The sequence below is a fragment of the Podarcis vaucheri genome (assembly GCF_965113315.1).
Source record: "Podarcis vaucheri genome assembly, chromosome: 3".
NCBI classification, from domain to species: Eukaryota; Metazoa; Chordata; class Lepidosauria; order Squamata; family Lacertidae; genus Podarcis; species Podarcis vaucheri.
The window spans coordinates 5,793,191-5,815,552 of NC_138761.1; the positions used below are offsets into that span (position 1 = coordinate 5,793,191).

At 48.2% G+C, this 22,362-nt stretch overlaps 1 protein-coding gene across 1 annotated transcript in view; it reads right to left on the bottom strand.

Annotated features, from left to right (window-relative positions):
- Positions 1 to 22,154, bottom strand: part of PINX1 (PIN2 (TERF1) interacting telomerase inhibitor 1) — a 58,432-nt gene extending 36,278 nt beyond the window's left edge. The window contains exons 1-6 of the mRNA XM_082217848.1: positions 22,053 to 22,154; positions 18,559 to 18,668; positions 16,582 to 16,674; positions 14,427 to 14,505; positions 10,823 to 10,915; positions 9,366 to 9,439 (exon numbers count right to left, since the gene is read on the bottom strand). Of these exons, the coding sequence (XP_082073974.1) occupies positions 9,366 to 9,439; positions 10,823 to 10,915; positions 14,427 to 14,505; positions 16,582 to 16,674; positions 18,559 to 18,668; positions 22,053 to 22,071 (468 nt within the window). The 5' untranslated portion in view covers positions 22,072 to 22,154. The remainder of the gene's footprint in view (positions 1 to 9,365; positions 9,440 to 10,822; positions 10,916 to 14,426; positions 14,506 to 16,581; positions 16,675 to 18,558; positions 18,669 to 22,052) is intronic.
- Positions 22,155 to 22,362: the final 208 nt, after the last annotated feature.

Here is a 22,362-nt window from a genome sequence, read left to right on the forward strand (position 1 = left end):
CTGCTGCTCCGGAGAAGCGGACACGGAGCAATGGATCCAAACTACAAGAAAGAAGGTTCCACCTAAACATTAGGAAGAACTTCCTGACCGTAAGAGCTGTTTGACAGTGGAATTTGCTGCCAAGGAGTGTGGTGGAGTCTCCTACTTTGGAGGTCTTTAAGCAGAGGCTTGACAACCATATGTCAGGAGTGCTCTGATGGTGTTTCCTGCTTGGCAGGGGGTTGGACTCGATGGCCCTTGTGGTCTCTTCCAACTCTATGATTCTATGAGTACCCCTTTATATAGGCATACGTATTTTTAATTTCGTTTTCTTTTAAAAAAAGAGAACTAATCTTAATCTCAGGGTTGTGGGTTCGAGCCCTGTGTTTGGGCAGGGGGTTGGACTAGATGACCCCCAGGGTCCCTTCCAACTCTTATGATTCTATGAGTCCCTGCTTGATGCCTACGACAACCACCAGGAAATGTGAGTCAGGAGAGGAAACCTGAGCGAGAAAATGTGTTCGTAATCAGGAAATTGCCTTAAGATGAGAGAGTGTCATCCGGAAAAATGCCCACTCAACATGACTAAACAAGGGAAGGGATGCGACGGGCCACTTTTCCACGCAGGCTGCTGACCACGTGCTTGAGAGGAAAGCGGTTCCCGATCGAGGATCATATGGCAAGGAGGGACTCAGAAAGAAAGAAAGAAAGAAAGAAAGAGAGAGAGAGAGAGAGAGAGAAAGAAAGAAAGAAAGAAAGAAAGAAAGAGGCAGGTGCGTTTGTTGGCAGGCCAGAGCTCCTTATTTTAACATGTCCCTGTGAGCAGCCACTTTCCTCTCGCTGCAAGACAATGCCAGGATTACATTTAGTCAGTTCTGACCCACAGCTTGTTCCCCAAATCCTACATCTCTTCCAGGAACACTTTTCGCAAGTGATAAGGCCTTTTGTCAGGAAACACAGCTGGATGGAGGAAGGAGCAACTGAGGAGAAATTAATATATTACGTATGCACGTTCATGTCTGTGCATATTCACACACACACACGAGAGGGAGCGTGCAATGGGTGGGGTCAAGGAAGTCCAACCAGAGAGGAACTAACGCCATGTGTTTTTCTGCCTTACAAGCAAGGAGATCTAAACAGAGGGGGAGCCATGTAAGGAAATTCCCGGTCCCAAGTTCAAGGAGAGCCCTGGGCTTTTTGAGGCAGAGGTCTCTGGAGAGACACGTCTAATTGCCAATCAATATTTTCAATTGCTTCATTGTCTCCCGTAGAAGCGGGAGGAATAGGTGTCGACGTTTCCTATTTAGGTCCGCTCGGATAGACAGCTATTGTTTTGAGATAGAAAACATAAAAAGGAAAAAAGGGGGGAGGAATACAGCCCCCCCCAATAGTGCTTACTAATGACAGCTTCATTCAGCCTCACGATTTGTCTCGAAGGAAGAGAGTTCTCAGACCGGAACAAGGCCTGACGTTTGCTAGTGGTGGTGGCGAGAAAAGAGGGGTGGCAGCCAGTGTGTGTGTGTGTGTGTTACGTGGCACTGGGAAAGGAACGGAAGTCCACAGTGGGACGATACTTGGCTGGCCTTAAGCCCCCTCGAGATGGGTGGGAGGGAGAAAGAACAGGAAGATTTGCCTTTGTAGGGAAAGACTTGGGAGTCAGGTAGAAGAGTGAATCCTAATAAATACAGTTATTTATTCTAGCAGTTAAGAGCTGGGATCATAAGAACTCCAGAGAATCAGCATCAAAGACAGCCTCTTCCCATCTGAAACTACCCAGACCCTGAGATCATCCTCCGAGGCCCTCCTTCACGTGTCGTCTCCTTGAGAGGGTAGCAACATGAGAGCAGGGCCTTCTCTGCAGCGGCTCCCCGTCTGTGGAATGCTCTCCCCAGGGAAGTTCGCCTGGCAACTTCATTACACACTTTTAGGCAAAAACGTTCATTTTTAACCAGGCCTTTAGTTGATCTTATTGAATGTGGTTCTTTTTTTTTGGGGGGGGGGTTATTGTGTTATTGTTTTTTGGTTGGATTTTATATGTGGTGGTCTTTGTTTGTGAGCCGCCCTGAGACCTCCGAGTATAGGGCGGTGTAAAGGTAAAGGGACCCCTGACCATTAGGTCCAGTCGTGACTGACTCTGGGGTTGCGGCGCTCATCTCGCTTTATTAGCTGAGGGAGTCAGCGTACAGCTTCCGGGTCATGTGGCCACCATGACTAAGCCGCTTCTGGAGAACCAGAGCAGCGCATGGAAACGCCGTTTACCTTCCCGCCAGAGCGGTACCTATTTATCTACTTGCACTTTGACGTGCTTTCGAACTGCTAGGTTGGCAGGTGCAGGGACCGAACAACGGGAGCTCACTCTGTCGCAGGGATTCGAACCGCCGACCTTCTGATCGGCAAGTTCCAGGCTCTGTGGTTTAACCCACAGCGCCACCCGCGTCCCTTATAGGGCGATGTATAAATTGAATAAATAAATAAAAATAAAAGAAATGTGCTGACCATCTTTTTTTGGTCCCCAACCACATTTTTATTCCTCTCCGATGTATGTATCTCGCCCACGTGCAATTAGCATTGTGATGATTTGCTTAACTAACAAAGCTGTTAACCCCCTGCCTCTATTTTATCACCAGTGGGGTAGCCTCGGGCTGAAAGGTACCAAGAGGTCCAGCGTAGCCCACTGAGCTTCCTGGGAGACTGAAGGTTTGAGCCCTGGACCCCCAGATGCTCTGCAACCCCAGTGCCACCCTGGCTCTCAGGAGTTTTATTGCAAGCAGAAAGAGCGGTTCCTGATGAGCTGAGAAGTTGGGATTCCAGCATTGTGGTGGGTTGGACAACACTGGCCCTTGCAACTCTATGATTCCATGATATCCACTTAATTGGGAGCCGCCCAGAGTGGCTGGGGAAACTCAGCCAGAAGGGCGAGATATAAATAATAAATTATTATCATCATCATCATCATCATCATCCTGGAGGGCCTGGGCTCCTATGAAGCTGAATGCTGGAAGGTTCAGCACAGAGAAAAGGACTTATTCATGCAGTACAGTGGTGCCTCGCAAGACGAAAAGAATCCGTTCCATGATTCTCTTCGTCTAGCGGTTTTTTCGTCTTGCGAAGCAAGCCCATTGACGGATTAGAGGATTAGCGCTATTAGCGGCTTATCAGCTTATCGGATCAGCTGATAAGCGGCTTAGAAAAAGGGGGGGAGGAGGAAAAAAAACCCACAGGAACTCGCAAGACATTTTCGTCTTGCGAAGCAAGCCCATAGGAGATTCGTTTCGTGAAGCACCTCCAAAACGGAAAACTCTTTCGTCTAGCGAGTTTTCCGTCTTGCGAGGCATTCATCTTGTGGGGCACCACTGTACACTGTTAAACTAGGGAACTAAATTAAAAGATGCCTGCTTCTTGGGAGAAAGCAATGACAAACCTAGACAGCATCTTAAAAAGCAGAGACATCACCTTGCCAACAAAGGTCCGTATAGTTAAAACTATGGTGTTCCCAGTAGTGATGTATGGAAATGAGAGCCAGACCATAAAGAAGGCTCATCGCCGAAGAATGGATGCTTTTGAATTATGGTGCTGGAGGAGACTCTTGAGAGTCCCATGGACTGCAAGAAGATCAAACTGATCCATTCTGAAGGAAATCAGCCCTGAGTGCACACTGGAAAGACAGATCCTGAAGCTGAGGCTCCAAGACTTTGGCCACCTCATGAGAAGAGAAGACTCCCTGGAAAAGACCCTGATGTTGGGAAAGATGGAGGGCACAAGGAGAAGGAAGGCAGAGATGGTTGGACAGTGTTCTCGAAGCTACAAACATGAGTCTGACCAAACTGCGGGAGGCAGTGGAAGACAGGAGTGTCTGGCGTGCTCTGGTCCATGGGGTCACGAAGAGGCGGACACGACTAAACAACAACCCTTCGCAAGCTGTTCCCCTCCACACAAAAATTCACCGCAAACCCCTGGGAGCTGGGAATACTCAACAAACCCATCTCTGTGAAGGGACTGGAGAGCTAGCGCCCCCTGATGGAAGGGAGAGGCTCTTGGTCTTATACTCCAGCTTTTGCCAATCTGGTGCACCCCAGAGGTTGTGCAGTTGAACTAGGGAACTCAATGCTACAGAAAATCTGAGAAATCCACAGAGGGCTATTGAGGGCTACTAGCCATTACGGCTATGTTCTGCCTCCACAGCTGAGAGGAAGCGAAGCTTCTGTATCCCTGTTGTTGGAAACCGCAGGAGTCGGGAGTGTTGCTCTTGTGCTCAAATCCTGCTGGTGGGTTTCCTGCAAGAATCTGGTTGGCCCCTGTGAGGACAGGATGCTGGGCAAGATGGGATAGTGGCCTGATCCTGCACACTCTCTTATGCTCTTTCTCTCTGGTTTGGGACTAGGACGCTGTCAGGGCCTCAGGAACAGAGGCACAGGGGAGAGAGGAGATGGAGAGCGAAGGGGAAGGATCTGAGGGCAGCGTAGGGGAGTATGACAGCGACCCGAGAGATTCCATGAGCTTCTCCAGCGAATCAGAAGATTCCCAGAAGGAGGCGCCGATGGCCAGGGCAAGGGGGGTCCCAGGGGGGACGCACCAGAAACAGGGGGCCAGCGGGGACTCCCAAAGCAGCAGCGGGAGATCAGGACCAGCTTCCCCACCAGAGCGTAGTGGGGGGGAAGAGTCCCAGGGGTCAGGGCCAGCGTCTCCTCCAGCAGGGAGAGAAGATGAGTCGAGACTGACCACGCCTCTATCGGAGAGTGGGGGAATGGAGGGGAGGTCAGGTCCAGCTAGCCTCCCAGAAGAGGGAAGCAGTGACAGAAGCAGTGTAACGGTCAGGTGGAAGGTTGCCGGCTGGGCGCGCGTGCCAAGTTCGAATGTACAGGCGCGCGGGACAGCAGAAAGCTCGGATTGGGAACCAGGTCCTAAAGCCCGCCGGAGGCAGGGGGAAGACTCAGGGGACTCAGCGTCAGAAGAGTCTAGGAAGGGCGAGACCCCAGCTGACAGGCGGAACCAGAGGAGGAAAGAGCAAAGGAAGAGGTGGAGCAAGGCTAGAGTCTTAAACTGGTGTCTGGGGGGAGGAGACTCAGACGGAGCTTCAACGGTCTAGAGTTTCAGACGTAGAGCTGCACGCTGCGGCTGTTAAAACGAAAATGAACTTCAATAAAGACTTTTGTATATAACAACGAACTGGCGTTGGTCCTTTGTGAGCTGGGACCTTGGGCAGCTCTGACAGACGCCAATCAGAACAACCACGAAGGGCACCCAGTTGGCCAAGGCTGGGGGAATAGTCTGTTCCTGCTGCAGATGGTCCTTTAGGGAAGAAAACCCAATTCTCCGTGTCTGACTTTCCTCTCCTGAACTCTCCCCAAAAGCAAAAGCATCACTGGTTAGGGTCAGTTTTGACACGCCTGCTTCCCAACGGGCTGGGAGCGAGATAGCAGGAGATGTCAGTGTTGTGTCACCGGCTAAGCAGCTGCTGGATAAGCGACGGAGAAAAAAAAGGAAAGAGAGAGAGAGAAAATATGAATCCCTCGGTTATCGCAGTCTTTCAAGGATATAGGAGCTGAGACTGCGGGGAAGCTCTGAGGCTGAAGATGTCCCAGCCAGAGGCTTGGGTTGCAGTTGCTATCGGTAGCAGTGAGCTGTTCGCCCAAGGCGACCACAGAGCGAACGCAGAGATGGCTGAAGCCCTGGTGAGCCTCCTTCTGTCAGAAGAACCCCAGTTCCTGATGTACACCAGGACTCTTCCTATCTTGGCCGGAAGAGATACGGGGACACTCACAGCCAGCGATCCCTTGCTCTTTCAGGTCCGAAACCGATGTGCTCCAGGGCTTCATAACCAGGCCCTCTGTTTGGTGCCAAGTTTCCAAGGAACGGAAACAGAGACCCACATGTGGCCACATCTGGGGGGGGAGGGGTAGCGAGCGCTTCTCCCGAAACATCTTCTGCACTGTCCACACAGGAGGAATCACAGAATTTCAGAGTTGGAAGGAAGCCTGGGGATCATTTAGTCCAACCCACTGCAATGCAGGAATATGCAGCAGGGATCGAACTTGCAAGCTTGGTGTTATTGGCTGTAACGAACTGAGTTATTTAGACTAGGAAGTTATTATCAGGCTTGGGAGCCATCAAATGTGCTCAGAGGTGGAGCGGGGTTTAAAGCTTTCTGAGAAATAGAAAACAAGGGAGGGGGAACTCCAGATTAGCCCAGTGAGTTCTGAGAAAATTTAGTGGGCATGGACTGGTATTTCTTGAGAGGTGGGGCAGGAAAACTGGGGGGTGCGGGGGCAGGCAGGCAAGAGTCGTAACAGAACGGAGTTTCCTGGAGCAGGGCAGGGCATGGCTGGCTGGAACCCAGAACTGGGAAACTCCACACGGCCATGTTTTGCTGCAGATCAGCTTGTCGTGACACCTCCTCTGCGAACCCGCCTAATCCCCATTTCCAAAGGCACCCAAGCTAGCAGCCGATTCTGGAAGCTGAATATTTCATTTATGGATCAGGTCAGATACGCTGGTTCAACTCCCAAAACATAAGCGACACACACACACACACACAATTTTTCCTGCATTGGAAAAAGGAAAATTAATCTGGCCTAGATCTCGATCTAGACCTATCAACCGGTGAGTTTCCATGGGTGACTCATCGCAATCTCGCTGCTAATGTTGCAATCGTGGATTTGATTTACACCAGCACGACAGCTCCAAATTCCATCGCGATGGAAACGGTACCTACATCAGAAAGAGCTGCTCCGTGCGGTACTGTGGATAGCTCAACGCAGGGATAGTCAACGCGGTGCTCTCTACAGGGGCTATGACGCCTCCCCAGGGGGCTGGGGCCGTTCAGAGTTGAGAAACGGCCGCAGCATCTGAAGGGCTACGCGTTGGCTCCCTCTGACTCACCGTGACAGAAAATGGTCCCGGGCCAAGTTCAAGGGTGTTGCTATCAGCGCATAAAGCCCTTAATAACTTTGGACCAGTGTACCTGCAAGATTGCCTTAGCCCATATGCCCAATTGGCTACTTCAGTCAGAAGAACTGGCGCTGTTACGAGTGCCACATAACACCCATTTCTAAGAACTTTTAGTGCGGCACCACCTACGCTTTGGAAGTCCCCGCCAATTGATATCAGGCAGGCAGGTTCACTGTGTTCTTTTCGGTGCCTGTTGGAAACACGTTTGCTTAGGCGAGCCGACCCAAGTGTTTATAGAAAGCTGGTGCGTGCTTTAATCTGGTTTCAGTGTATTTTCATTCCAAATTTTGGAAGGGTTTTTTAAAAAAATTATTTGATTTTTCAAATTACAGTTTGACAAACACGTATCCAACATACAACATAAAGACAAGATTCCATAGCATCTCCCGGACTTCCTCCCTCCCCTTTGTGAGTCCTATCGTTATTCATTTCCTTCTGCATCTTTTATGATGATCCAAATCTTTTCTCTCTCCATTACAGTGGTACCTCAGGTTACATACGCTTCAGGTTAAATACGCTTCAGGTTACACACTCCGCTAACCCAGAAATAGTGCTTCAGGTTAAGAACTTTGCTTCAGGAGAAGAACAGAAATCGGGCTCCGGCGGCGCGGCAGCAGCAGGAGGCCCCATTAGCTAAAGTGGAGCTTCAGGTTAAGAACAGTTTCAGGTTAAGGACAGTTTCAGGTTAAGAACGGACCTCCAGAACAAATTGAGTACTTAACCCAAGGCACCCCTGTATATCCAAAATTCACCATTAAACTACAAGTGGTATTCCCATCCTACTAACAATTTTAACTGTTTACAATGGTTTTTTAAGATAAATCACAATTTTTCCCCATTCATTATTAAAATTTTGGTTTTCCCGGTTTCTGATTCTTCCGGTCATTTTTGCCATTTCGGCATAATAATCCATCAACTTAACCTGCCATTCTTCTCTGGTTGGGACTTAATCCTCTTTCCCTTCTTGGAAGGTTTTTTTTTTTTAAATTACTGTTAATTTTTCTTATCGGCCATTTCACTGCTTAATCATTTTTACACAAACCCCTCTGAATCAAGCGGTGTTATGAATTTTAGAAAAATAATAATAAATAAAATGCATTTTCAATGGCAATATGTTTTCCAGCTGGGGTTGGGGTTTTTTAACCATAATTTTTGCATTCCGATTTACCAGCTTTGGGACTGATTTCCACCTGCCAGCCTTGGGCTGGCAACCTTCCCCTATGCCACAGAAGAGGACCCCTCATTCCCTGCAGGTCACGACAGCTAAGCAGGGCTACTATCCTGTCAATCTCCTGACATCTGAATGACACTCCCCGACCTGGCTTTGCCTGCACAGTCAATGGCAGGCATAGGCAAACTCAGCCCTCCAGATGTTTGGGGACTACAACTCCCATCATCCCTAGCTAACAGGGCCAGTGGTCAGGGATGGTGGGAGCTGTAGTCCCAAAACATCTGGAGGGCCGAGTGTGCATATGCCTGGTCAATGCACAGTAGAGGGGTGTTTCTGTGTGCAACTGATTTAACATGCCAATGCCACTTAACAGCGCAATGATATGCATACTTACTCTAAATCCTATCATGTGCAATGAAATGTATGTCCCAATATGTGTTTTATTAGTGTTATTACAGTGGTGCCCCGCAAGACGAATGCCTCGCAAGACGGAAAACTCACTAGACAAAAGAGTTTTCCGTTTTGGAGGTGCTTCGCAAAACAAATCTCCTATGGGCTTGCTTCGCAAGACGACAATGTCTTGCGAGTTCCTGCTGGTTTTTTCCCTCCCCCCCCCTTTTCTAAGCCGCTAAGATGCTTATCAGCTGATCCGATCAGCAGATAAGCCGCTAAAAGCAGCTAAAAGCCGCTAATAGCGCTAAGCCGCTTGTCAGCTGATCCGATCAGCAGATAAGCCGCCAAAAGCCGCTATAGCGCTAATCCGCTTATCAGCTGATCCGATCAGCAGATAAGCCGCTAAAAGCCTCTAAAAGCCGCTAATAGCGCTAATCCGCTAATCCTTCAATGGGCTTGCTTCGCAAGACGAAAAAAACCGCTAGACGAAGAGAATCACAGAACGGATTCTTTTCGTCTTGCGAGGCACCACTGTATTTTATTGCAGCCTTTCTCAACCTGTGGGTCCCCAGATGTTGTTGAACTATAACTCCCATCACCCCTAGCTAGCAAGGCCAGAGCCCAGGGATGATGGGAGTTGTAGTCCAACAACATCTGGGGACCCACAGGTTGAGAACCACTGTTTTATTGATCGATCAATTGGATTTACGTCCCTCACTTTCCTCCAAGGAGCTCAGGGCAGAAATAGGATTGCCAGCCAAGTTTGCCCAGATGACCTGGTCACCCTAATATGGATTTTGTACACAGGGAAAGACAACTTGCAACTAGACCAAGCGCAGGTGAAAGGAGGGGGAAATCAAAACGAGTCCCATACCTGCGTTTTCTTGGCTTGCCGCTTCCCAAAAATGCAAGACAGGTCATCTTCGCTTCGGGAGGAGAGATCTTTTCCTGGGGTGAAACAAAAGAGACACTATCATGACACTAGATCTCACGGGCATCCGACACAGCTGAGTGTCGGCTGAGGATTCAGAACAAGGAAAGGACTGTGGAACTCTCTCCCACAAGATACAGTGATGGCTACCAACTTGGGTGGCTTTAAAAGATGACTGCTCAAATTCATGGAGCAGAGGACTAGTGAAGGCTACTAGCTGAAGGAGCAGCTGCTCCAGCACTTGCTTTCCTCTCCCCTCCTCATTGTCTTTTCCTCTCGTGTTGTGTCTTATTTGACTGAGAGCCAGCAGACGGGGATTGCCATATCTTTAATATATGTATGGCACTTAGAGAATTTTAGGCAAATTACCAGTGTTAAATAACAGCAATGAATTTTAAGTGTGGCGAGCACTGTTGATCTAAGTCATGGGTAGGCAAACTAAGGCCCGGGGGCCGGAAACGGCCAAATTGCCTTCTAAATCCGGCCCGCGGACGGTCTGGGAATCAGCGTGTTTTTACATGAGTAGAATGTGTGCTTTTATTTTAAATGCATTTCTGGGTTATTTGTGGGGCATAGGAATTCGTTCATCCCCCCCTCCAAAATATAGCCTGGCCCCCCACAAGGTCTGAGGGACAGTGTACCGGCCCCCTGCTGAAAAAGTTTTCTGACCCCTGATCTAAGCACTGGAAACAACGATGTTCCATTTCAACACCTTTAAATCATGAATAGGCAACATGGTTACCACGAGAGATGAGACTACAACTCCCATCATTCCTGACCATCAGCCGTACTGGCAAGGGTTGATGGGAGTTGTAGTCTAGTAACATCTGGAAGGCATCACATTGGCTGCCTCTACTATATACAGTAATATAATGAATGATATCAATTCAAACGGGTAGTTTCAATGTTGTAATTAACTCCCCATCCACTGATAACTTGATTTACCTAAGGAATCTCTCAATTTATCTAATGCACACCTCCTTAGCAGAGCTGAATTAGAACGTGAACTGCCTTCAAATCTTTTATCTTCACATTTAAGCAATTTAAAGGAAATATGTGCTGCTGAGTTGTCTTATAAACACTGAGTTTACTGATAAAAGTAATATCCAAGTTAAGTTCTGAGTAAGGTTTAAGTCGCACATTTAAGTCGCAAAAGCAAAAACCTTTGCAGCCCACGGGACATACCATGAACAGGGCAGACTTATGCTTACTAAACAGAGGTCAAAACATGCTCTAATGAATCCCAACTGATTTTTAAAGCCTGGGGAAATTTCCCAGAAAACAAACAAGCCCCCAATTCGATATTTCCCAGGAAACCCGCATCTCTGATTGCAAGCGGTTGCTGTATCCATGGGATGACCGGTGATCTGGTTTTGTTCTCCTTTTGCATTCTCCCTTACCTTTGGCAAATTTCACATAATGAACTCGTTTCCGGGCACTCTTAGATTTCTCCTCCAGGCTAAAGGTTCTTTTCTCCTCCTTGGACGCAGCCTCTGGAAACACAAGCAGAAGTTGCTGTATGAGGCAAAGACGTGAGCTGCCTTCTGCAGAGTCTCACTCGGTTTCTGATCCGAGAGACCCTCCTCACACTTCCTGCTTAAAACACTTTCCTTCACTGGAGGTTTTTAAACAGAAGTTGAACGGCTGTCAGTCAGGGATTCCTTAGCAGCGATCCGTGCATTGCGGCGGGATAGACTAGATGAGCCTTGAGAACTCTCCACAATTCTACGATTCCCACATTAACTTCAGCAGCAAAGGGCTTAATAATAATAATGATGATGATGATAATTTATTATTTATACCCCGCCCATCTGGCTGGTTTCCCCAGCCACTCTGGGCGGCTTCCAGCAAAACACTAAAATACAGTAACCTATTAGACATGAAAAGCTTCCCTAAACAGGGCTGCCTTCAGATGTCTTCTAAAAGTCTGGTAGTTGTTTATCTCTTTGACATCTGATGGGAGGGCGTTCCACAGGGCGGGCGCCACTACCGAGAAGGCCCTCTGCCTGGTTCCCTGTAACTTGGCTTCTTGCAGGGAGGGAACCGCCAGAAGGCCCTTAGAGCTGGATCTCAGTGTCCAGGCTGAACAACGTGGGTGGAGACGCTCCTTCAGGTATACAGGACCAAGGCCGTTTAGTAATAATAATAATAATAATAATAATAATAATAATAATAATAATAATAATAATTTATTATTTGTACCCCACCCATCTGGCTAGGTTTCCCCAGCCACTCTGGGCGGCTTCCACAAAGGCCAAAAATACACTAATATGTCATACATTAAAAACTTCCCTGAACAGGGCTGCCTTAAGATGTCTTCTGAATGTCAGGTAGTTGTTTATCTCTTTGACATCTGATGGGAGGGTGTTCCACAGGACGGGCGCCACTACCGAGAAGGCCCTCTGCCTGGTTCCCTGCAGCTTTGCTTCTCGCAATGAGGGAACCGCCAGAAGGCCCTCGGCGCTGGACCTCAGCGTCCGGGCAGAATGATGGGGGTGGAGACGCTCCTTCAGGTATACTGGGCCAAGGCCGTTTAGGGCTTTAAAAGTCAGCACCAACACTTTGAATTGTGCTTGGAAACGTACTGGGAGCCAATGTAGGTCTTTCAAGACCGGTGTTATGTGGTCTCGGCGGCCGCCCCCAGTCACCAGTCTAGCTGCCGCATTCTGGATTAATTGCAGTTTGCGGGTCACCTTCAAAGGTAGCCCCACATGGAGCGCATTGCAGTAGTCCAAGCGGGAGATAACTAGAGCATGCACCACTCTGGCGAGGCAGTCCGTGGGCAGGTAGGGTCTCAGCCTGCGTACCAGATGGAGCTGGTAGGGCTTTAAAGGCTTAACTTCTGCATTGTGCCCCTGGTGAATTCTATCAGGGATGAAATGGATGTTCTCCCTTTGATTCACACCAATTCACAATCTAGCCTGCGGAATTCTATCATTAGTACACCAAGTTGTGCAATATCCCCCCCCCTTTTGCTCATCCCAAGCCTACTGCCTGTCAGTCAATGTCTCAGCTATGTGTTGTGTGGTTCAAGGGCTGGTCTAAACTAGTCTATGGGGAAGGGCCATAGCTCTGTGTCTGAGCATCTGCCTTGCATCCAGGTCCCGAGTTCAAATCCTGACATCTCCGGGTAGGGCTGGGGGAGACTCGTTGCCTAAACCAGTGTTTCCCAACCTTTTTTGGGCAAAGGCACACTTGTTTGATGAAAAAAATCTCGAGGCACACCACCATTACAGCCCCGTGACGTCAGCGCGCAGCGTCACGCCGGGAGGGACGCACGAAAGTGTAAGTTTCAATTTTTTTCCCTCCCCCTTGCTGGGGAACCTCCAAGCTTTGGGGGTGGGGGGGAGGAGGCAGCAAAGCGAGGCAGGAAGGAGAGCGCGGCTTGGCTGGGTGAGCTTTGGCAGGGGCAGGGAATGAGAGCCGCGAGGCGGGCGCTGCGGACGGAGGCGCTGCCCGCCGAGCTCGCAGGCAGCCAGGCAGGCAGACGGCGAGAGCCCCGCGCTGGGCGGCCTCTCCTCGCCGCCGCCGCCCCGCCGCCCGACTCGCCCGCCTCCCTCCAGGCAACATCTCGCGGCACACCAGGCAACATCTCGCGGCACACTAGTGTGCCGCGGAACAGTGGTTGAAAAACACTGGCCTAAACCCTGGACAGCAGCTGTCTGTCAGTGTGTAGATAAGACTGAGCAAGATGGACCAATGGCCAGATTCAGTATAAGGCAGCTTCCAATGTTGCTAAAAGTCAAGCCTAGGAAGTGAGGCACAACTCAAGTCACTCCCGAGACAACAAAAAATGGATTCTACATGCCCTAATGGTGGCCAAGAGACTGATACTGACGAACTGGAAGACTATACATGTATGATACTATTTAATCAATGGATTGATAATAGGACAATGCTTGCAACTTATGAATGGACTGCTTAGAGATGTAGACTTTGTTTGGATAAATATGACAACGTTTGGAAGGAGTTTGTATAGAATGTAGTAGAATCTGAACATCTACATATACTGTATTTTTTGCTCTATAAGGCTCACTTTTCCCCTCCTAAAAAGTAAGGAGAAATGTGTGTGCGTCTTATGGAGCGAATGCAGGCTGCGCAGCTATCCCAGAAGCCAGAACAGCAAGAGGGATTGCTGCTTTCACTGCGCAGCGATCCCTCTTGCTGTTCTGGCTTCTAAGATTCAGAATATTTTTTTTCCTCCTCCCAAAACTAGGTGCGTCTTGTGGTCTGGTGCGTCTTATAGAGCGAAAAATGTGGTATATTTGGACCCTAACGTATCAGTTTATATAAGAATGTATGGGAGTATATTCACTGAATTTCTGTAATTGTTTTTATTTTATTATACACTTCTTTGTTCTCCCAACCACCGCTACACATCTTTTTTCTCTGTATTACTTTATTTCTTTAGAACAGATTTTTAAAAATGAAATGTTAATTTTTTTTAAAAGTTGCTCCCACACACCTTCAGCAATACACACCTCTCATTCTGTTTGGCCAGACTGTGTCTACACTAGTGGCCAAAATTGTGGAAATCTGTTGGAAAAAGTGTATTTTTGAGGTTTGATGGCTCATAACACCACTTTTTTTGGGAGTAATACAGTAAAATTATATATCAATGGAAATATAATTTAATGAAGAATGTGATGCAACAAAGTTTGTTCAATTATCTATATTCTATCAAATGTTATAGCCAAATAACCAGAAAAAGGAAGCAAAACTTGCTTAGGTTGATATGCAGTAGCTTTCCTTCATTTGAATGTAGCCAATGAGCACGAGTGTTTAGAGAGCCAATCAGGTGTTATTAGCCATGAAACCTTGAAAATACACTTTTCCCAAAAGGTTTCCACAATTTTGGCCACTGGTATAGTTTGTGGTTTCAATTTTAATCACACAAGTGGCAGCAGTGCCCTCGTGTGGCCAAGGATTGCATAGCATAAGTTTATTTGGCAGCTGATTCAATGGGAACAAGTCACAGAGCCCTTTCATTGCTCACTCCCGTACCTGGGGCGTCTTGTCCGTGGCAGTTGTTCAGCTCTGCCAGAAGCTGGTTGAAGTCATCCTGATGGGCGATCCAGTTGTCCTGCAAAATATCACACAAGAGGGTCACCGGTCTTTCGGGGTTCAGTTTTCTTTGCAAACCAGGAAAACAGATGTGGGCACCACACGGACTCACAACCACACACATCACAACCTAATCCACTGGCTACAATATGTCTCTCTTAAGCCTTTTTTTTTGGGGGGGAGGGGACCCTACAAGCACCAGAGAAGGCCTCTGGTACCAGACTGCTTGCAGGTACCAGACTGGCAGACATGACTAACAAAGTAATTAGAGCCCGGTTTGATCAGGCTAATGGTGATCTAGTCTAGCATCCCATTGTCACAATGGCAAAGCAGGTGACCCAAAGGTAAACCCACAAGCAAACTGATTTTCTTAAATTCCGTTTTTAACGCTGCACTGAATTTTCATGAGGTTTGATTTTCGCTGTGGAAGTTGCCGTGATCGAGTAGCGGCTGTGCTGGTGGGGGGAAAGGAAGGAATGGTTGCAAATTGCCACCCCCAAACCTTTCTTTCCCCTCCTGCATTCATTTCATGTGTTTGTTCGCAGCCAATGACCCTCGCCCAACCCCCACATCTGCCGCTGTTCGGGTTCCACGCTTCAGAAAACACAACCCAAACCTGAAAAGGGCATTTTAAACGCCTCCATCCCTGTTAATCGGGGAACGTACTGTGACCGTGATGACATCATTGTGCCACACAGGCAATCCGTTTTGGTTCTGTGACATCACTGAGAGCAAACCAAGAGGAGAAGAGGGAGAGGGGACGTTGTGTTGCAATGCTGTTTTCGTGGTTTCACCCACATATCCATACACAAGAGAAGAGCCTGCTGGATGACGCCAATGACCCATGCAGTCCAGCACCCTGTTCTCACAGATGCCAACCAGATCCCTGTGGGAAACCTGTAATCAGGATTTGAGCACAAGAGAAACTCGCCCCTCCTGGGGTTTCCAGCAACTGGTCTTCAGGAGTGTTGCTGCCTCTACTATGGAGGCAGATAGCCATCATCATTTCAAAACCAAATTGGCAGATGACTGCAAACCATGGTTGATCAACTGAGATATCACACCAAGCATAGAATCATAGAATCACAGAGTTGGAAGAGACCACAAGGGCCATCGAGTCCAACCCCCTGCCAAGCAGGAAACACCATCACAGCACTCCTGACATATGGTTGTCAAGCCTCTGCTTAAAGACCTCCAAAGTAGGAGACTCCACCACACTCCTTGGCAGCAAATTCCACTGTCAAACAGCTCTTACTGTCAGGAAGTTCTTCCTAATGTTTAGGTGGAATCTTCTTTCTTGTAGTTTGGATCCATTGCTCCGTGTCCGCTTCTCTGGAGCAGCAGAAAACAACCTTTCTCCCTCCTCTATGTGACATCCTTTTATATATTTGAACATGGCTATCATATCACCCCTTAACCTCCTCTTCTCCAGGCTAAACATGCCCAGCTCCCTTAGTCGTTCCTCATAAGGCATCATTTCCAGGCCTTTGACCATTTTGGTTGCCCTCCTCTGGACACGTTCCAGTTTGTCAGTGTCCTTCTTGAACTGTGGTGCCCAGAACTGGACACAGTACTCCAGGTGAGGTCTGACCAGAGCAGAATACAGTGGCACTATTACTTCCCTTGATCTAGATGCTATACTCCTATTGATGCATCCCAGAATTGCATTGGCTTTTTTAGCTGCCGCGTCACACTGTTGGCTCATGTCAAGTTTGCAATAGCTCCTTAATTGTAACCTTGGGCTTGGTATGATGCTGGAAAAGTGCTGTTTGTCTAGTTGCTAAAATGACAAGTGATCTAATTCAATTTCAAACGACAGACTGCACTTGCACAAAAATCCAAATTATTCTGTGCAAACCCAAAACAAGAACTAGTCAAAGTCACTTTCCGTGAACTTTAAATACAAATCAAGCCTGTCTGCATATCTGCTCATTTAACAGGGTTGATTCCCCTTCTGCAAACCCTGAGGATCTGGAGCTCTGCAGAGAACGGAAAACTCACAAAATGAATTTCAAGATAGGCAGATAAATGTGAATTTGAATGCTCGTGCCTGATTTGAGCAGATGTAGACCTCGTTTCCATTCACTCCACCCACCTCTTGGTTGGCGGCTGCTCCTAAGCCCAGAGTGTTGTTTTTCAGTTGGACCTTGACGTGTTCGGTGTTCCCTTGCTCCTGAGCTCCAAGCCCCTGGCAGAAAGAGAAGAAGAGTAATGAAATCAGCTGAGGGAGGCTGAAACACCTTGCAAATTATTTTATTTGTCTCAAAAAGGTTTCCAACTTGCATTTCAATGGTGTGCCTTCCAAGGTGGCATACAACAGGTTGTAACAGTGATAAAAACACCACATCTCAAATACATAGGGATGTGGGTGGCGCTGTGGGTTAAACCACAGAGCCTAGGACTTGCTGATCAGAAGGTCGGCAGTTCGAATCCCCGCAACAGGGTGAGCTCCCGTTGCTCGGTCCCTGCTCCGACCAACCTAGCAGTTCGAAAGCACGTCAAAGATAAATACGTACAGTGGTGCCTCGCAAGACGAAATTAATTCGTTCCGCAAGTTTTTTCTTCTTGCGAGTTTTTCGTCTTGCGAAGCACGGTTTCCCAAAGGAATGCATTGAAAATCAATTAATGCGTTCCTATGGAAACCGCCTTCAGACCAGGTCCGGGGACAGTCTGTCCCCCGACCTCTTCTGAAGGCTGGGGGGGGGGGACAAGGGCTTTTCTTCCCACCGCCAGCCTTCAGAAGGCTGTTCTGAAGGCTGGCGGTGGGAAGAAAAGCCCTTCTCCCCACCTCCCGCCCCACAAGCTCCGGGGACAGGAGGGCTTTGCTGCCGACCGCCAGCATTTTAAAAGCCCCCGCTGTCCCGGGGCGATTTTAAAATGCTGGTGGGTGGCAGCGAAAGCTTCGCTGCCGCCCCCCAGCATTTTAAGATCACCTGGGACAGCAGAGAAGTCTCCGCTGCCCCGGGGGCTTTTAAAATGCTGGGGGTCGGCAGCGAAGGCTTCGCTGCCGCCCGCTAGCATTTTAAGATCGCCCGGGACAGCAGAGAAGTCTCCGCTGCCCCGGGAAGGCAGGCGGGGGGAGCAAAGACCTTTGCCCCCCGCTGGCCTTCAGAAGAGGTCCAGGACCTCTTCTGAAGGCCGGCAGTGGGCGAAAGTCTTTGCTCCCGACCGCCAGCATTTTAAAAGAGGTCCCCGGAGATTTCCCTATGGGCTTTCTTCTTGCGAAGCAAGCCCATAGGGAAATTCGTCTTGCGGAACGACTCAAAGACGGAAAACTCTTTCGTCTTGCGAGTTTTTCGTTTTGCGAGGCGTTCGTCTTGCGAGGTACCACTGTACCGCTCCGGCGGGAAGGGAACTACTCTGGCACTACTCTGGTTCGCCAGAAGCGGCTTAGTCATGCTGGCCCCATGCCCCGGAAGCTGTACGCTGACTCCCTCGACCAATAAAGCGAGATGAGCGGTGCAACCCCAGAGTCGGTCGCGACTCTTTTATATATATGCACACACACACACACACACACAGACATCAACCAGCATCCCTGAATCCCCTAGTTGATGGATGGAGCCAGAGTTAGCTACCCTTCAATTGATGGATTCCATTTCCATACTGACCTTCCTTCCATGAGAGCTGGGAGCAGTGAACAATGTAAAAATGCAATATAAAAAAATGCATTTCTAAAGTCATAAACGCAAAGCAATGCCAGCTGCTGAAATTTCATTAAACCTCTGTGTGCATGTGTGTGTGTCAGAGAAGGAAAGAACAGTTCACCAGTTTGGGTTACCCGCTTAGCAGATTAAAAACATGCAGCAAGGCAGCCTGCCCCGCTGCCACAAACACAATTTCTAACTGAGGAGCTGGAAGGCTAGGGAAGGGAAGGCTGCAAGTGGCTTGGCTGGGGACTGATCAGGCGGTTAGTCACATCTCAGTGACTGGCTCTACAATCCCAGGGTCACCCCTTCTCCTTACGACAGAAGCGTTGTCCATTTCAGCACACATCTCCTTCTGGCTCACACAAGGCAGATACACACCTCTGAACCGTTCATTATTTTATTTTTTTGCTTCGCAGACTTACTTTGCCTTTTGACCACCCCATTTTTTCCAACATCTTTTGGCCAAATTTTGATTCATCTTTACTCCAAGCGCTGTTCCGGGGATCCACAGACCACTTCTGCTTCCTGCGTGCTGAGAAGAGAGAGAAAGCTAATTTAAGCCCTCAAAGTTGGAAATGATATTTTCCCTCTGGTTTGCTCTTCCCTCTCCCCACCTGGCCAGGACTGGCTTAAGGACACTGACAAACCATTCTCCTTCCATGAAGCCCTTCCACTAACTGCCTCTAGGCTTTTAAATTCACACAGGGGCCAGGGCACTGCAGAGCAAACAAATATGGAGAGTAAGAATAAGCAGCAGTGCCTCTTATACGAGGTGGCAATGACCGCCAGTTGATGTGTCCAGAAGAACTGAACCCGCAACAAGCATGGGCTGCTCCTATTCAGCTTGTCAGCAAGTCAGGAAAAATTGTTAAATTTTAGGGATCTTCTTAAACCAGGCTCGTAAACCTCAGAGCAGTGTACACAAAAAAGCATGTTATAAAACACAGGTCTCAATGAGCCACTTTCCTCTTGTTTCCTGATTTCCTTCTAACATATACCTTGGAAGCTGGGTTGCCATCTTTGTTCTGGCAAAATACAGGACAGGGCGAGGGTGGGGTGGGGTGGGGGGGAGGAGTTGGTGAATGATTTGTATTTTTTATTTTTTTCCAATATGGTGCTGAAGTGACTCTAAAGCAATCCATCACTTTAAATGGGATTTTTTTTAATTTAAATTGATTTTTTTAAAATTTAAATTGGATTTTTAAAATAAAATGCTTTTGGAGGAAAAAATCTTTCTAGTTTTCTATTTAAGTTACATTGTAGTCCAAAGGCTATTAATCAGGAAATAAGGATTTGTTTTAAGTTTTTCATGTGTGCTGAAACTCAGTCTAAAAAAAGTTTAACCACATCAGTTAACAATCATGGATACATATGCTATAATGTTACTGTTTTAGTTAAATAAATTGTTTAAATTGCTATTAAGGAAATGATTATTTTTCTCCTTCCAATAAAGTACAGTGCTACCTCGGGTTAAGTACTTAATTTGTTCCGGAGGTTCATTCTTAACCTCAAACTGTTCTTAACTTGAAGCACTACTTTAGCTAATGGGGCCTCCCGCTGCTGCCGCACCACCAGAGCACAATTTCTGCTCTCATCTTGAAGCAAAGTTCTTAACCCGAGGTATTATTTCAGGGTTAGTGGAGTGTGTAACCTGAAGCGTATGTAACCTGAAGCGTATGTAACCCGAGGTACCACTGTACAGCAGAAAAGTTGTGCAGATATAAACAGTTTCATAAATAATTTCATAATTGTCTGTCTATGTATTTCTAACAGAATAACCAAATCGGCAGTTTTTGATATAACTGTAAAAACTACTCTGAACATTTATTATTCCAAAAATGAAACCTTCATCTGGTTGTAAATACAGTGGTACCTCGGGTTAAGAACTTAATTTGTTCTGGAGGTCTGTTCTTAACCTGAAATTGTTCTTAACCCAAGGTACCACTTGAGCTAATGGGGCCTCCTGCTGCTGCCGCGTGATTTCTGTTCTCACCCTGAAGCAAAGTTCTTAACCCAAGGTAATATTTCTGGGTTAGCGGAATCTGTAACCTGAAGCGTATGTAACCTGAGGTACCACTGTATTAAGATTATACCAGCAGGAATGTATTTCTGTAAGAAGAAGAAAAATTAAATTTACTGACTAGTGATTTAAATTGTGATTTAAATAGATTTGATTTAAATCACATCCACCCTGCCTGTTACGATATAGAAGCGATGCGGCCGCGAGCTGGCAGCTTGGAAGCAAAACATAATGGGAATGTTGGGATTGTTTCCGTGGGAAACAGAGGGACAGTCTTTTCACAGTGCGAAGCACCGGAATTAGCTCACAGTGTAATATGAGCTGTACAAGAAGTACAGCAGGAGGAGTTTGTCTCTCTGCTGTTGGAGTTTGAAGAGAGCAGACGTGTTTCTCTGTAACGCTGCAAAGACAGAAATAAAGGCATGTAAATACGCTTCTGTCTATCTCTTTCCCCTGCCCCTGGGGGGGGCAGGAAAGAGTGGTGTGTTCTCCTCACGCTGGGGAGGATCACAGATTGCGACCTTGCCTGGACCTTGCCGGGAATGCAGACAGGGAGGTCAACCGGTGATTCAAGCCGGGTGCCTGGAGAGTGGCCAGTTTCTCCTGAAGGCAGGCTTGAATCCCGACAAAATACAGGACAAAATTTGTCTCAATACAGGACGCACAGCATTCTACACTGAAATACGGGGCAGTCCTGAGTTATGCAGGGCAGGTAGCAACCCTACTTGGAAGCGAGGACCCTGGAGCATAGCTGTCAACATTTCCCTTTTTTAAAGGGAAATTCCTTTATTCCGAATAGGATTACTCGCAAGAAAGTAGGAGTACCCGCTGGCAGTAGGAGTACAATATGGGCATGTCTTTAAGTTATCGCCTTACATTAAAAACCTGACAGTACCAAATTATTGAAGGTTATTCTCCAAAGCCAGACCAAATGTCTTTCCTTCTGCAGTGTTGGATGGCAGGTTGAGAGGAATTCCCTACCAGGACAGACTTTGCTCGTGTGCTCAAGACATCGATTCTATAAAACATATTTTGCTGCACTGTGCAAAATATGAGCAAGCCAGGGCGGAACTGATATTACCCTTGCTGGTACCTTTCCCGGGAAAATCAGAGGCTCACTATGTCAGGTTCCTATTGGAAGACCGGACAAACGCTAGAACATTAGCAGTGGCAAAGTTTTTATGGGTGGTTGCAAGAACCAATGATCCCTATCTTTAAGTCTGAACAAAATGCTTGTTTAACCTGGAAGTAGGCTGCTGGAGGAGACTCCTGAGAGTCCCATGGACTGCAAGAAGATCAAACCGATCCATTCTGAAGGAAATCAGCCCTGAGTGCTCACTGGAAGGACAGATCCTGAAGCTGAGGCTCCAAGACTTTGGCCACCTCAGGAGAAGAGAAGACTCCCTGGAAAAGACCCTGATGTTGGGAAAGATGGAGGGCACAAGGAGAAGGGGACGACAGAGGACGAGATGGTGGGACAGTGTTCTCGAAGCTACCAGCATGAGTTTGACCAAACTGCGGGAGGCAGGGGAAGACAGGAGTGCCTGGCATGCTCTGGTCCAGGGGGTCACGAAGAGTCAGACACAGGACTAAACAACAACAGGCTGTCTGAATTGTGCACTGCTTTGTAATGATTTGTTGGGTCTCTGGCCTGTAATAAAGATTGATGATCAGGAAAAGGGAAAAGTTGACAGCTCTGCCCCGGAGGCATCTGGCTGTCCTCGGTCGGGAGCAGGTGACTGGGGCTGAGCGGGACCCTTTTGGGTGGGGGGAAGCCGGGCCCAGCGGGGCCTTCCTGGCCTGACGGGACGTCGTCAACGGCCGCGAGACGAACAGCGGGCCCCGCCGCGCCTTCATTCCTCGCCCTGCCGTCCTTTCAGCCGGTTTCATACTCACGTTCTGCCAGCATCGCCATCTTGGGGGAAGGGGGCCTCCCAGAGAGGCTGGCGCGCGGTGATGACGACCAATCTGCCGCCGTTTGGGGCCTAGCTCCTGCCAGGCGCGCCTCGCGGCCGTCTAAAATGGACGCCTGATTGGAAGAAAGCGGAGGGAGGAAGAACTAGGGACCCCCTGAGCTTAACGAGAGCCGCCCGGGGATGGCGGGAAGGAGGGATGGGGCAGGGCGGCGGCGCTTACGCCCTCGTTGTTGCGCGGAGCGCGGAGCAGGCAGTAGCGTAGACGGCCGCAGCGTTAGGCTGCGGGGTTT